This window comes from Callorhinus ursinus, unplaced genomic scaffold (assembly GCF_003265705.2).
Source record: "Callorhinus ursinus isolate GAN/ISIS: 27379988/994484 unplaced genomic scaffold, GSC_fseal_2.0 scaffold9, whole genome shotgun sequence".
Classification (NCBI taxonomy): Eukaryota; Metazoa; Chordata; class Mammalia; order Carnivora; family Otariidae; genus Callorhinus; species Callorhinus ursinus.
Genome location: NW_027397071.1, coordinates 37,376,047 through 37,392,842, shown reverse-complemented (window position 1 = coordinate 37,392,842; position 16,796 = coordinate 37,376,047). Strand labels below are relative to the sequence as shown.

The 16,796-nt window shown below is 42.1% G+C and overlaps 1 protein-coding gene across 3 annotated transcripts in view; it reads left to right on the top strand.

The window, feature by feature from the left end:
* The window catches only part of AK5 (adenylate kinase 5), a 233,892-nt gene that overhangs the window by 160,863 nt on the left and 56,233 nt on the right, over window positions 1-16,796 (top strand). For all 3 annotated transcript variants that reach the window (XM_073896487.1, XM_025871956.2, XM_073896488.1), the window contains exon 9: window positions 14,398-14,440. In XM_073896487.1, coding sequence (XP_073752588.1) covers window positions 14,398-14,440 — 43 coding nt within the window. The remainder of the gene's footprint in view (window positions 1-14,397; window positions 14,441-16,796) is intronic.

Genomic DNA, 16,796 nt, shown 5'->3' with positions numbered 1-16,796 from the left:
AACAAACAATCCTAAAATTTGTATGGAATCGGAAAAGACCCCAAATCGCCAAGGAAATGTTGAAAAAGAAAAACAAAGCTGGGGGCATCACGTTGCCGGATTTCAAGCTATATTACAAAGCTGTGATCACCAAGACAGCATGATACTGGCACAAAAACAGACATATAGACCAATGGAACAGAATAGAGAACCCAGGTATGGACCCTCAACTCTATTGTCAAATAATCTTTGACAAAGCAGGAAAAAAATATGCAATGGAAAAAAGACAGTCTCTTCAATAAATGGTGCTGGGAAAATTGGACAGCCACATGCAGAAGAATGAAACTCGACCATTCTCTAACACCATTCACAAAGATAAACTCAAAATGGATGAAAGACCTCAATGTGAGACAGGAATCCATCAAAATCCTAGAGGAGAACATAGGCAGTAACCTCTTTGACATCGCCTACAGCAACTTCTTTCAAGATACATCTCCAAAAGCTAGTGAAACAAAAGCAAAAATGAATTTTTTGGGACTTCATCAAGATAAAAAGCTTCTGCACAGCAACGGAAACAGTCAACAAAACAAAGAGGCGACCCACAGAATGGGAGAAGATATTTGCAAATGACGCTACAGATAAAGGGCTGGTATCCAAGATCTATAAAGAACTTCTCAAACTCAACACCCAAAAAACAAATAATCAAGTCCAAAAATGGGCAGAAGATATAAAAAGACACTTCTCTGAAGAAAACATACAAATGGCTATCAGACACATGAAAAAATGTTCATCACCATTAGCCATCAGGGAAATTCAAATCAAAACCACATTGAGATACCACCTTACACCAGTTAGAATGGCAAAAATCGACAGGGAAAGAAACAACAAATGTTGGAGAGGTTGTGCAGAAAAGGGAACCCTCTTACACTGTTGGTGGGAATGCAAGTTGGTACAGCCACTTTGGAAAACAGTGTGGAGGTGCCTCAAAAATTTAAAAATAGAGCTACCCTATGACCCAGAAATTACACTCCTGGGTATTTACCCCAAAGACACAGATGTAGTGAAAAGAAGGGCCATATGCACCCCAATGTTCATAGCAGCAGTGTCCACATAGCCAAACTGTGGAAAGAGCCGAGATGCCCTTCAACAGACGAATGGATAAAGAAGATGTGGTCCATATATACAATGGAATATTACTCAGCCATCAGAAAGGATGAATACCCAACTTTTACATCAACATGGATGGGCCTGGAGGAGATTATGCTAAGTGAAATAAGTCAAGCAGAGAAAGTCAATTATATGGTTTCACTTATTTGTAGGAACATAAGGAACAGCATGGAGGACATTAGGAGAAGGAAGGGAAAGATGAAGGGGGGTATCAGAGGGGGAGATGAACCATGAGAGACTATGGACTCTGAGAAACAAACAGGGTTTTAGAGGGGAGGGGGTGGGGGGATGGGTCAGCCCAGTGATGGGTATTAAGGAGGGCACGTACTGCATGGAGCACTGGGTGTTACACAAAAACAATGGATCATGGATTACCACATCAAAAACTAATGATGTATTGTATGGTGACTAACATAACATAATTTAAGAAAAAAGAAATATAATTGACATGTAACATTGTATTCATTTTAGATGTACAAGATAATGATTTGCTATATGTATATATTGCAAATGATGACCACAATAAGTTTAGTTAACATCCATCACTACACACTGTTATGAATTTTGTGTGTATGTGAAAACTCTTAAGATCTTCTCTCTTAGCATCTGTCAAAGATACAGGTCAGTATTGTTGACTATGGTCACCATACTGGACATCACATCCCTAGGACTTACTTATCTTAGACCTGGAAGTTTGTACCTTTAACTGCCTTCACCCATTGACCCAACCCCCACCCCCTGCCTCTGTCAACTACCAACCTGTTCTCTGTAGCTATGAGTTTAGGGTTTTTTAATTTTAGATTTCACATATAAGTGATATCATACAGTATTTGCCTTTCTCCATCTGACTTCTTTCACTTAGCATAAAGCCCTCAAGGTCCATCCGTGTTGTTGCAAATAGCAGGATTTCCTTCTTTTTATGGCTAAATAATATTCCTGTGTGTGTGTGTGTGTGTGTGTGTGTGTGTGTGTGTGTGATATTTTCTTTATCCATTCATCTGTCAGTAGGCACTTAGGTTTCTCCACACCTTGGCTATTGTAAATATACTGCAGTAAATGTGGGAGTGTAGATATCTTTGCGGGACAGTGATTTCTTTTGCTTTGCATGAATACCCCTTAAGTGGAATTGCTGGATCATATAGGAGTTCTATTTTTAGTTTTTTTGAGAACCTCTATACTGTTTTCTATAATGGCTGCACCAATTTACATTCCACCAGCAGTGAAATAATCCTTCATAATATGGGTGTTGAAAGGCCTTAAGAGCAAAACTGAGGTTTCCCTGAGGAAGAAGAAATTCTGCCTATGGTCTGCAGTGTTAACTCCTGCCCTAGAGTTTCCAACCTACCAATCTGCCTTATGGATTTCAGACTTGCCTAAGCAGCCACCATACTCTTGTAAGCCAATTCCTTGCAATAAATCTCTTACAGAGATAGAGATATAGAGATAGAGTTAATCTCTCTGGTTCTGTTTCTTTGACAGAACTCTGACTGGGTCTGACCCAGCTGCTGGGTTGGCCAGAGCCTGGTCAGTCTAGGATGGCCTAGCAGCAGAGTGGAACTCTGCTCCACATGGTTTCTCATCCTTAAGCAGAATGGCCTGGGTTTGTCCTCATGGCAGTGGCAGGGGACCAAGAGAGGACATGGCAGCATGCAAGGTTCTTTTTTTTTTTTTAATATTTTATTTATTTATTTGACAGAGAGATAGCGAGAGCAGGAACACAAGCAGGGGGAGTGGGAGAGGGAGAAGCAAGCCTCCTGCTGAGCAGGGAGCCCGATGCAGGGCTCGATCCCAGGACCCTGGGATCATAACCCAAGCCGAAGGCAGACACCTAACAACTGGGCCACCCAGGTGCCCCAGCATGCAAGGTTCTTGAAGTGTAGCCTGAGAACTGGTATAGCATCTCCTCTTCCTCATTCTGAGGGCTGAAGCAAGTCATAAAACTGGCCCAGCTTCAAAGGTGGGAGAAAAGACTCACCTCTTGATGAGGGCATCTACCAAGTGACCTTGCAAGAGGCTTGAATGCAAAGAAGAGTGAAAATCTGAGGCCATCTATCACAGACTATTTGATACAATGGTGCAGAAAAGGACAAACATCAAACCTTCTTTCTAACCACCGGTGTGCCTTTTCCCACTACTTAAGGCAGGTAAAACTACAAACTAAAATATTCAGAGCCTTTAATTTTCTTACTTATAAGTGGGGGGTTGTACAACCTACCTCATGGGATTTGCCTGAGAACAGTGAGGCATCTGTGGAAGCACCAGTTGTAGTACCTGGAAGGAGCTCAGCAGATGATACTTCCCTTTGCCAGCAACCCTTGAGCACCTACTGCATATAAGAAAAAAGAAAACACATATTTGAGGCACAGGACTGGAAATTTAATTTAACAATTTTTGTAGGGTCAGTATACATAGGCAAAAATTATTTTCAACATAAAATAATTACTTGACAAATATCTTAGTCTCTATGTGGTAATTCAAAAGCAGTTTCTGAATTTGCAGGGGGGGAAAAACACCTTATGGACACAAACACAATCCAATCCCTGTAACTTTTCATGATTTTTAACTTTCTTATTTAATGGCACATTTAAGTTGATGCTCAGGTTTTGGAATCAGATAGACCTGATTTTGAATCCCAGCTCACACATTTTTTAGCCCCAATACTCAGACAGATTTCCATAATTCCTAAAACAGCTTCAAATATGTGTAACGGGGATGATAGCATCTCCTTCAGTAGGCTGTTGGTGAACAAATTAAATGAGATTATACCCAATAAATGCAGTTGTTAACCAATATAATAAAATGATAGAAATATTATTTCAGGGTTTAGAAAGTACTGAAATGCCTTTTTTTTTTAATTGTCTCAACTGCCTGCTTACTTCACCTATTCACACTTTTCCCTGAAAAAAACAACTATGACAGCGCTGAGCCTTATTGCACCAGCATGTTGGGGTGGGGAGAGACTTCCCTTCTGTAACTGGATGAGTCTGGAGGCTCATCTGTGAACGGTCAAACTTGCACATTTTACAGTCTATCCCCAGAGACTGTCAGTGCAAATAAGTATCACCACACAGGCGCCCATTAAGTAAACAACCACAACAAATTAAATCAGTAATAATGAAGATAAAGTGGTCATAATTTATAAAGAAAAACAAGAACAGCAACGAAAAAGCATCCTTCCTGAAAACGGTTAAGATGGCCAGTTTTAGTACATGCCACACTCTGAGGGAGCCCTGAACATTTCCCGGCCTTGTACAGTAGCCAAATTGTTAGGATACTGAATTGGAGTCCTCCAGGAGCTCTAAAAACACACTGATTTTAGGTTTGGATTCCAAATACTCTTAACCTTTAACAACTCATTTATTGGAATACTGGTAAGTGCCTTCAAGTATGGGCAAAAAATGAAATTCTGCACACTTAAGAGCCATTTTTTTAACCCAAGAAAAGATTTTGCAATTCTGGATAAGTTCAACAGGATTCAATGAGGTTGCTTGCACCTGCTAGCAACCTAACTAAAATTGGTTTAAACAATGTAAAATGTTTCCTCCCTTAACCGCAGTCTAAAGGTAGATGGTTCCAGAGTTGGACCAGCAGTAGTCACACAGGGCCAGACTGGTCCCCCTTTCCCATCTGCCTTCCTCAGTGTGTGAGCATTGCCTCCCTTCAAGGTCTCCAGTGGCAAGGGCAGCTCCAAACATCTCGTCCTCAGATGACCATTTGCAAAAATAGAATGGATGAATGAGCCTAATCCCCATGTTTGTCCCTCTCTTTTTTTAATGGGGAGGAAATTTGTCCTCTGAAGCCCAGAAACTTGCCTTTCACATCCTGTTGGCCCAGTTTGGGTCACAATCCTATGCCCATAATGCGGAGGATGGAAAAGCAAGGATCTGGTGTCTTCAGTGTCCAAGGAGGGAGGTGGCTCTGCCTGCAAGAAAGTGGGTTGTTGAGTAGGCATCTAAGAGTGTCTGCCAAAGGGAGTTAGTGGGGGGGGGCCAGGGGGGGCCCTGGAAGGGTTCTGGAACCACCTATTCTACCTCCACCAATAGGAGCTCCATTCTTCTGTGCTTTAGATATTAGGCTTCCATATGAAATTGTTTGAATAAAAGCTCCCATGGATAAAAATCATTTACAACCTTTTGTTTTAGCTCAAATACCTAATAGACTCGGTGAGTCGAAACTGTTTGCTCACTGTTACTTTCCAAGCATTTTGAACCATTCTTAGCATATAGGAAGAGTTTGTGTTAATTTCCTATTGCTGCTCTAACAGATTACCACAAACTTGGTAGCTAAAAAGAACACACGTTGATTATCTTAACAGTTCTAGAGGTCAGAAATCCAAAGTGGATGTCACTCAGCTAAAATCAGTGGCCCAGCAAGATCTCATTCCCCATCGACCCATGTCTACACATTGTTTCTAGTGGGAAGAACACCTTTTTTGACCTGCCTCTTTGATTCACAGCTCCCACCTGGATGTCCTCATTAGTTCCTCCTTGCTGTATGTCCCACATCCACCATCTAACCCCGTTCCACTCCCCACCCGGTCTTACCCTCTAGAACCTCAGGGAGATGGACATGGACATTCAAGTTGGAGAATCATGAAAGTGAGAGACCTAGAACAAGATTGGAGCTGGACTCTGGATTTAGGGATGGTCTTTGGGAAGCCGTTTGTTGCATCTGTCATGGTGATAATCAAGAAGGGCTTCAGAATGTAGAGAAGGCATTGGGAGTGCTCCCATGATGAGCAAAGAACTCAGAGGTTAGAGGGATCGGAGAGGGGTTGTCAAAGAGTCCTTTGAGCCCTCCACTTGCTCACTTCACTCCACCTGCCTCTGCTCAGTCTTAGTTCCTTTTTAAAGAAAGATGGTGGTGGGAGGGACAAAGGATGACTCCCCTGGGCAATATTTTTTGCCCTGGAAAACACATGAACACATATATATAGCATGTGTTGTTCTAATAATTAAAATGATTTTCCATTTTGCTAAGAGTAACTCATAAGGAGAGTATATTATGATAGCACCTAACAAAGTGCTAGAGACAAGCCAGTGTGCTCCATAGTTCCCAATGGTCGAAGCTAAGCTTTGCCATTTTATCTCCATTATAAGGAATCAGAAAACAAAGAGGTAAAGGCCAAATAACTCTCCCCAGTAAGACTCTACTCAGATGCGACTGTGAAGATGTCCAACATTAACTTTGAATGAGAGGAAGTCAGGAGCGCCTGGGTGGCCCAGGCGTTAAGCGTCTGCCTTTGGCTCAGGTCATGATCCCAGAGTCTTGGGATCGAGCCCCACATCGGGCTCCCTGCTCCACGGGAAGCCTGCTTCTCCCTCTCCCACTCCCCCTGCTTGTGTTCCCTCTCTCGCTGTGTCTCTCTCTTTCTGTCAAATAAATAAATAAAATCTTAAAAAATAAATAAATAAATGAGAGGAAATCAGAATGGGAACTTTGCTCCGACCTTTTACACCAGCAGCCTGACCAAGCCCTGCTTAACAACAGTGCTGCATTTGGCCTACAAAGACAAGATCCAAGTTGTCTTGCATGGTCTTCTAGCAGTAAGGTGAAGACAGGAAGTTGTAGGAAAGCCTTTTTCTTTAAAATTTTTATTAGAGACACCAACGTTTCAATTTATACATAAAAGAAGAAAAACACCATTCCTCCTAGAGAACTAGATCTGTAAACCACTATTTAAAGTAGCTCATGTAGCTACCCTACAATCCAGCAATTGCACTACTGAGTATTTACTCCAAATATACAAATGTAGTGTTCCGAAGGGTTACGTGCACCCCAATGTTTATAGCAGCAATGTCCACAATAGCCAAACTGTGGAAAGAGCCAAGATGTCCATCGACAGATGAATGGATAAAGAAGAGGTGGTATATATACACAATGGAATATTATGCAGCCATCAAAAGGAATGAGATCTTGCCATTTGCAATGACGTGGATGGAACTGGAGGGTGTTATGCTTAGTGAAATAAGTCAATGAGAGAAAGACATGTATCATATGACCTCACTGATATGAGGAATTCTTAATCTCAGGAACAAACTGAGGGTTGCTGGAGTGGTCGGGGGTGGGAGGGATGGGGTGGCTGGGTGATAGACATTGGGGAGGGTATGTGCTACGGTGAGCGCTGTGAATTGTGCAAGACTGTTGAATCACAGATCTGTATTCTGAAACAAATAACGCAACATATTTTAAGAAAAAAGAAAAAGAAGAAGATAGCAGGAAGAATGAAGGGGAGTAAGTCAGAGGGGGAGATGAACCAGGAGAGATGATGGACTCTGAAAAACAAACTGAGGTTTCTAGAGGGGAGGAGGGTAGGGGGATGGGTTAGCCTGGTGATGGGTATTTAAGAGGGCACATTCTGCATGGAGCACTGGGTGTTATGAACAAACAATGAATCATGGAACACTACACCAAAATAAATGATGTAATATATGGTGATTAACATAACAATAAAAATTTTAAAAAAAGACAAAAAAAAATAAAGTAGCTCATGTAGAGAACCTGCAATTTAATAAGACTGGAAAAAGGTTAGCCTAGCATCCCCTATGTTTTTACCCCTCTTTACTCAGTTATACAAGCACTTCCACAGCAAGCCGACCTCTAACTGTGTGTCTCAGTGAAAGAGAAATGACACTTGCCATAAAATAAATTCTTGGGTGTAACTAAATTACACACCACTTCCCATACATTTTTTTCTTTTTCCAAATTGCCCATTACTTTAAATGAAAACATACTTTTGAAAAGAACTGTAAACACTCCAAACATTTCTAAAGGACCAGTCTCCCTTCTTCCTGTTGATAAAATGCCAATATGTTTCTCTTTGCCAATATTCCCCTGCTGAAGATCCAAGGAATTTCAAAACTTCATTCACAGCTTCCCAGTGAACTTGACAATTTCACTTTCATTTTTTTTAACATATATTGCATTATTTGTCACCATACATTACATCATTAGTTTTTGATGCGGTGTTCCATGATTCATTGTTTGTGCATAACACCCAGCACTCCACGCAGAACGTGCCCTCTTTAATACCCATCACCAGGCTAACCCAGACAATTTCACTTTCAAATCCCTTGGTAAGCACAACCCAGCTTCAGTTTCTCTATTCGCAAATGAATCCCTCGTCCTTCCTACTCATGTGACACCAGGAGCATTCACTACACCCGCGCATCGTGTCGTGTAGCCCCTCATTAGACTCTGTGCTCCTGCGCTCAGTACGCGGATGGGTCACGGCCGTCCATCCAGGCAGCAGGAGACACATCAGAACACAAGCTTGGGAACCAGGAAACCCCGGTCGCTGGAGCATCCTTCACAGTCACAGAAGCTTGCTGAGCCTCAATTTCCTCATCGGAACAATGGGAAATATCAAACTTGCCCACCTCCTAGTGTTTTTCCGAGGATCAGATGAGATCATGCACATTAAAAACACTCTAAATACTAGCAAGTAGCAAGTCCAATAACTTTTTAAAATCATTCACACGAGGTGTTCACTGTTTTTGTTTTTTTGTGTTTTTTTGTTTGTTTGTTTTAAAGATTTATTTATTTATTTGACAGAGAGAGACACAGCGAGAGAGGGAACACAAGCAGGGGGAGTGGGAGAGGGAGAAGCAGGCTTCCTGCAGAGCAGGGAGCCCGATGCGGGGCTCGATCCCAGGACTCTGGGATCATGGCCTGAGCTGAAGGCAGACGCTTAACGACTGAGCCACCCAGGTGCCCCTGTTTTTGGTTTTTAACAAGAAAGATTCCAAAATTTTCATTTTCAGGTTACAAGATGGGGAAATAGCCTGGTATTGTTTGGGTTGTTCCTTTTTGAATGATTATTTCTTCCTGTTAAGATTGTGTTTCTCAATGAAGAGGACCCCTTCTGAGAACTGCAGAACATTTTGTGCCTCAAGCCCATCCCCACCTTCCTGCTGTTGCTTCTTAGAACCAGTGATGGAGGCGTTAGAGCAGTTTAAAAAGAAACCTAGCATATGAGGAAAGTCCTCATATGCTAGCATTTCATGGTCCACGATTCTTCCAGAATTTGGGTCATCTGCTTAGTACTAGTTGAGGTAAGAAAAATTTAGAAAAGACTGCTCCTCACATTCTTTTCAGAAACTAGAGAACCTCTAGTTTCAGAAACTAGAGAACCTTTGAACTCCATTTTGTTGAAACTTGACGTTAGTATCTGTGCTCAGTGTCAGAGAAAGAAAATAGTCTTTTGGGGCGCCTGGGTGGCTCAGTCGTTGGGCACCTGCCTTCGGCTCAGGTCATGATCCCAGGGTCCTGGGATCGAGCCCCGCATCGGGCTCCCTGCTCAGCGGGAAGCCTGCTTCTCCCTCTCCCACTCCCCCTGCTTGTGTTCCCTCTCTCACTGTGTCTCTCTCTCTCTGTCAAATAAATAAATAAAATCTTTAAAAAAAGAAAGTCTTTTCTTTGCAGCATTTGTGAATTTTAGGGCAAGAAATTCATCTTAGCTGTGACATTCTGTTGTTAAATAAAGCCTCTTTCTCATAATCCCATTTGAAGCTCTATACATTTTTACACCATGAAACACACACACACGCTGTTGAATGCAAACAAGAACTAGGAGGACACCCCCAAAATGACCTAGTACTTCTCCCTCCTTCCCAGGGGAGCTTTCATTTCGTGGTCCCCAAAAGGATTTTTTTTTAAGAATTTATTTATTTATTTGAGAGAGAGAGAGAGAGAGCTCCCGTGCATGAATGGGGGTGGGGGTAGAGAGAAAAGCAGACTCCCCGCTGAGCAGGGATCCCAACGCAGGGCTCCATCCCAGGACCCGAAGACCATGACCCAAGCTGAAGTCAGATGCATAACTGACTGAGCCACCCAGGCGCCCCCCACCCCCCATCAACACTATCTACCTAAGGAGGGGTGGTAGGAATATCTGATGACATGACCTCACCTCCGAGACCAGTGAGAGGATACTAAGAAGGAAACACAGGTTGGTATCAGGGCCCTGAGGGCAGCAGCGGAGGCCCAGGCACACCCCATCCAGTGGCACACAGAACTCCAGTTACGTCATTCCTCACGCACAGGGTCGCAGCGAGGGTCCAGTGAGATTCTATCCGCAGAAACGCTTCCAGAGCTGGAAGGCACTTGGCATTATGACCTGATCTGCTTGTGACAATGCCACACAGAACTGGTCCTGCAACCAGGAGCACACATTGTGCTGCGGTCAGAACAGGCTGCAGGGTGTCCTTTCTTAGGATTTGTGAACCCACCTGGGAGGCGATGTTGCTCTATTTTGATCTCCCGCCCATTTCAATAATTCAAGGAATTGGGAGTGACAGACATCCATATCACAAGGTGGTGATGATAGGAGCTCTGACCCTAAAGGAAAACGTATACACACCCCAGCCAGCTGCCCTTCCTACCAATTATACCAGAATCTAGCCTTGCAAAGGCAGTTCCTTGCCTGCACATCCTCATAGGGAAACAAAGTTGAAAGCCAGTTGCTTTTGCTCTCCTTATGGCTCTGGCTTGACTGGAGGATGAGAGATCTAGACCACAACAAATCCATAGTCCAAACCCAGTTTCCCATAAAACCACAAATCCCGTCTTGAGGTTCTAGCCATGTCACTTCAACAGGATTCTTGATTTCTCCTCCTCAGTTACCAACATACTCTCATAAATACAGGCCAAGAAGATGTGGTTCCCTGAACTTGGTTTTGTGTGTTAGTGGTTTGGCTGCAGCTTTTCCTATCTTCCCCAGCATTAATCACCTCATTGCAAGGCTGTGTCTTGGCTCCATATATGTGAGTCATAATTGACGCTTACATAAAATCTGGGCCAATATTAGTACTATTTCTGTTGGTTTGTTCCGATTTGGTATTCCACGTTATGCCCCCAAAACTTAGAGTCACCTCTGTCTCCTTGTACCCACAAAGCCCAACCGCACAATTCAGACTTACAGGTGACAGAAAGCTGACTACATGGAGGACAACACAGCGAAAGGCTGTATGTAACACAAGGAAGCACCCACGGACACTTAGGGGGGAGCTCGGGAGTTCACGGGCTGCGCTTTCTCGAGGGCGGCCTCACTGAAGAGGCAGCCCCAGTGTACCTGCATAGAAACACCTTAGCAGGTATTTCTTAAATAGGCTTACAGAGGCATTTTGCTTCTTACAGAACTGATGTTCTGAATGAATGCCTTTCATGCAGAACACACCTCACATTTGAAAAGAAAGAGAGGAGACTTAGGGCCTCCAGGCTCTGTATGGCAATTTTTTCGCCAAAACAGAACCAGAAGAGTTGGCCTTCCATTAGTTGTTGTTGTTGTTGTGTGTGCCCGTGCGTGTGCATGTTTAAGATGCCAGATTAAGTGTGTTTACAAAAGATTCACATAGGAATCATGAGGTTTATTGAGCATCACTGGAAAATAACACCCTCCCATCCAACATCCCATTTACCTGGGCCTTCATGTCAGTGAATGCAGTGCGCCCCATTCCCGGCTCCACTCTGCTCCAAAAACCTGTTCACTATCAATGTTTTCATGGAAATCAAGCTGGGGCTCATTTGAAGCATTTGGGCAAACAGACTAGAAGGCTATGAATAAGAGCAATGGATAAAAACAAGTCAGACTCAAGAATCCAAGTAGAGGTGAGACAGGCCCCTTTATAACATGGTGCATTGTTTTATGAATTCACATGAACCTTGATCAGTCTCCTAAAGCCTGACAGCCAGGCAGAAGAAAGATCTAAATCAGTTTAACCTGTAAGAGGGGTGTAAGTCTGATACTTCAACAATAATATTAAAAATCAAGGGAGAGGACTCCCTAACACTACCTGGATATGTTCGACAGCTGTTTGACAAGCAATAAGCAGAGTCTGATCGAACAATTCTTTTCCAGCAGAGGCTACTGAGCCGCTTTCTATGTAGATGCATCTTAGGCAAACATATAACTGCTTCGAACAGGTTTCTGTCTCAGGTGGGTTTCCCTAGAAGCAAAACCTGAAATGAGGATTCTTTAAAAGTAAGTTATTAGGCAGGGCTCTTAGGAGAGGGAGAGAGATGCAGGATAGGGCAGGGGTAGGAGCTAAGGAAGGATGGGATCCCGGCTGGATATTAGCTTCAGCTTGATCTCAAGGGAAACTTACACCAGAGTCATCCCAGGTTGAGAGTGGGGCCAGACTTCTCTCAGCCCTTAGCAACAGCTGAGGGATGGGTGCACCAGCCAGGTAGTAGCAGGACACTAACAGATTCGTGGTGGTAGTTAAGCTGATGGGACTAAATCTCTAGGAGCCATGCTATGTGGTAGGAGATGTGGTTCTCATCCTAACCCTGACTTCACTAAAGACATAATGCTATGGCCATGGGCCCCTCAAATGACCTCTGTAACCATCAATTTCCTCATCTGTAAAAAGGGAGAGGGGGTGGCAGGGTTGGATTAGATGATCTCTATAATTCCCAGCTCCGAAATGCAATTATTTCAACAACAGAAGTAGGGGTAGCCTCACTGAGGAATAATTGACATTTTTCCTATTCATGGAAGGAAGTTAATTAATGTAAATGTGTTCCTGAATGACCACTCCATTAAAAACTCTTCTCTCACCTGGAATAGCTCTGGATACACAGGCAAATCTAAGAAGACAAGCAGTAAAGTTGCCCTGAAGGCATAGGTTCTAAAAAGGGATGGCAAGGCTCTGTTTTCAAACAAGTACTCTCAGAGCAGTTAACCTCAAGGGAGCATTAATGCAACCAGGCAACCTCATTTAACTGACTCCTACATCAAAGCAAATTAGAAGCAAGAGGCTGGAGTGAAGCGTGAGCCACAAGCTGTCCCCGCAAAATGGCACCACCTCTATGAAGAGCAGTTGGGCAAAATCTATCAGTTCTAAATACATTTACTCTTTGACCACACAGCCCCTTCTCTGTGAATTTATCCTGCGGGCACATGTGTATGAAATGACCTTTACATGAGCTTATTCGCTGTGCTACTTTTTCCAAAATAATCCAAGATCAGAAACAACTCAGTGGTCCATCAATAAAGGACTAGTTCGGGGCACCTGGGTTGTTCAGTCCTTAGGCGTCTGCCTTTGGCTCAGGTCATGGCCCCAGGGTCCTGGAATCGAGCCCTGCATTGGGCTCCCTGCTCCGCGGGAAGCCTGCTTCTCCCTCTCCCACCCCCCCTGCTTGTGTTCCCTCTCTTGTTGTGTCTCTCTCTGTCAAATAAATAAATAAAATTTTTTAAAATATAAAATAATAAAATAAAGGACTAGTTAAAAAGAACAACTGTGGTAGCTTCCATACAATAGAATACTGTAAAACCAAGAACATTCTGGATGGACATGGAAAGTTTTCCCAGGTACATCGATAAGTGAAAAAGCAAGGGGAAGAACAATATCATTCTAGATCAGTATGTATATTACAAACATATATGCATGTGTAATATAAGTGCGTTCCTTTCTGTATTCAAAATGGAGGTAACAAGATTATATATTTATATTCAAATGTATCCTTAGGTATCTGGAAGTTGTTTTTTATGTATCTGGAAAAAGATGCAAATAAAAAACTTCTATGAGTGGTTACCTATATGGAATGAGGGAGTGGGAAAATGGGATGGATGCAGACATAAGTAGAAATTAGAATTCTTATTAATGTCTTTTTATAAATTTTCATCCTACATTTTTTCCCCCAACTACCACTGGTTCTTCTGTAAGGAAAATGCAGCCGCTGCTTGATTAAAAAATAAAATAAAATAAATTTAAAAGCGGGCATCAATCAAAGCTGGTCCTTCCAATTTCCCTTATTTCATGCTTTAGTTTTCAGGGATTGGCCAGTGGCTAACCGTATGACTCACAATGCTGAAAATACTTCCTATCTGGCGCTCTACAGAAAGTGTGCCACGTCCAGTGTTAAACCACAGAGTTGATTGTTAAACCACCATGACTACACCCATCAGTGAGCTTTGGGTACTGAAGAGTGTTGTTTTCTTCAAATCAGCTTTTCTGATCACGGATAGATCGATCATGAACCAGGAAAATGAGGTGCAATACTGTACAGAGCGGTACAACAAGAACAGCATGAACTCAGGTTTCAATCTGGGCTATGTCCCTCACTGCTACATGATCATGGGCAACTTCTCAAACTCTCAGTTTCTTCCTCTATAAAAGGCAGATAGTAATAGTGCCTCCTTCATAGAGTTGTTTGGAAGGTTAGGTATGTTAATGCATGTTGGCAAGAAATTTAGCACAATACCTGTTGGTACTGTCATCTAATATTTTGATTTTTTTTTTTTATGTACAGGGTGATGACCAGTTAAATGTATTTGGAGAGGACACCATGGGAGGTGAGTTTCCTTTACTGATCAGACCAAAGTTGTGTTTTAGTAGCTTTGAGCATGTCTTCTTTATTAAACACCAACTGAGAGACAATAAACTACAAACAGCATATACTTTTCCCTTAGCCAGGCTCCACGATTCAGATTGGAACTCTTGGGATCTTTCCCCTCTTGGTCCATGCAAAGAACCAAAGGGACACCTTACTTAGAGAAGCATTTCCTGACTACCCAGAGAACATGACCCTCGACATGCTCAGTGAAAACAGAATGTTCTGGGAAAAATATGTCTGGGAAACACTGAACACTCAATCCCCTTTGGAAGAGGTACACGTAACAGCATAGCAAGACTCCCACAAGTCTTGCAATAAAGACAGCTGGCTAACTTTAATTTAACATTCTTCAGATTTGTTGGAATTCAGAAGTCTTTTTCCTGCATAGTAGTTACTAATCTGCAGTGTGCTGTTGGGATGCAACCTAAGAAACACCCAAATTATCCTGCTTTATAACTGTTGTCATGTCAAAAGTCTTGCAACAACTAAAAAATCCAGTGTTAACTAGCTACAAATGGAACTGAAAGTAGATAAAACTATGAATTTGAGATTGTCCAAAAGAGGTAAGGTTCCTGATTGCCCTAGGTAAAGTACCTTCTAACATTTCCACTCGGTAATAAATGTTGCTGTGATTATGGTTCATGAAAATATGTTTGTATTGACTGTGAGCACATACAAGTAAGTGAGCTGGCTTTCCAGATAACCCCAGCTCTAATTCTACACTGATCCATGAGCATGAGGTGGTAGATAAAGTGCCATTTGATGATAATGGCTATAGCAGTATGTGAAAATCTCAGTTACCAAATGACATCATGGTGATTCATGAGGAAAGGCACATACACATGAGCCAAGTGCAAATAATCAACCTAGTCTCAACTGGATAGGGATTGATTGATTGTTTAATAAAGTTTCCCTTTTTCCTGGTTGTAAGATTACATGCATTCATTGTGGAAATCTTTTTAAGGTAGAAAATAAGAGCTATCTAAAATCTTATGACCTCTAAATAATCATGGTTAACATTCTAGTATATTTTATTCCAGTGTGTTTGCTATATACCTGTTTTTACATAGTGGAGAATACATGTGTATATACAAATGTTATTTTTGTGTATATCATAATATAAGAATATTCTCATGTCATTACAAACTCTATAACATTAACTTGTGATGACTACACCGTATAAATGTTTCATCATAGGTACAACTATACCTAATAATAACCACAGACACTTTCTTAGATTGCAAATAAATTAAAAGTTGCTCTGCTTCATATAGAATTGCTGAATCACTATATTGTACACCTGAAACTAATATAACCCTGTACGTTAACCATATGGGATTTTTTTTTTTTTAAATCGTTGCTCAGCTTCAAAAAAGGAAGCTGGAAGTCTAGAGAACATGAGATGACCATCTGGTCCATGAGTTAAAAGCACCAATGTATGTGCCTTTAATAGAAAGCTCCAGATAACATAGGATTTTTCCAGTCACTGTAGGCTGTTCTGTAAAGATACTGCAGCATCTCTTTGATTAGAAAGAATAAAAAACTTTCATCCCTCAGTCTGAAAACCAAATGTTTCCAAAAACCCCAAATTCAAATCTTTCCTCTGATTTTAGCTTCCCTGTCCCCTTCCCCTCTTGTTCCCAACCCAATTCTTCTTGTGCCATTCTCTCTCTGGAATTGGGTCTTTCCCTCAGCTAATAGTGAATTCCAGCAAAAAGGTGGCATTGTGTATATAAATGAAGCATCCCAATTCTACTGAAAAGCAAGTTTGATAACTGTCAGAGGAGCAATCTAGCTTTCAGAAGTACTTACCATCTACATAAAATGTGAAATGGAAGTCAGAGTCCTATCAGTTCATTTTAAGTGTAAAGACTGCAGTTTGTCACCAAGATGGGAAATAAAAACCTTGTACTCTCTCTCCGGGTAATCACATTCCCTCTGTCATTTTAGTCAACTCACACCCATAGGATGAGCAAAAGCAGCTGCTTCCAGAGCCAGAAGAGTCCAGAGCTCCACCTAGACGGAGAACTCAGGGCTGGCTCCACCCAGGCATGCCCCTCCCTCCTGGGTCTCCCCACTGAGAGGCTGCTCCAGGAACTTCTACAGCCCAGGGTCTGAAATGCACAGCTCAGGGGCCCGGGGTTCCAACAAAAGCACCAAATACCTTTGAACTTCAGAATCTTTACTTTAAAACTTCATGCATATTTTCCATGAAGCGAAAAATCACGATATCCTACATCCTAATGTATTACTGTCTGTTCAGCGTATATTGTAGTTTGAAAAGCACCTCCCTTAGCATAGGGGTTAACAAGAAT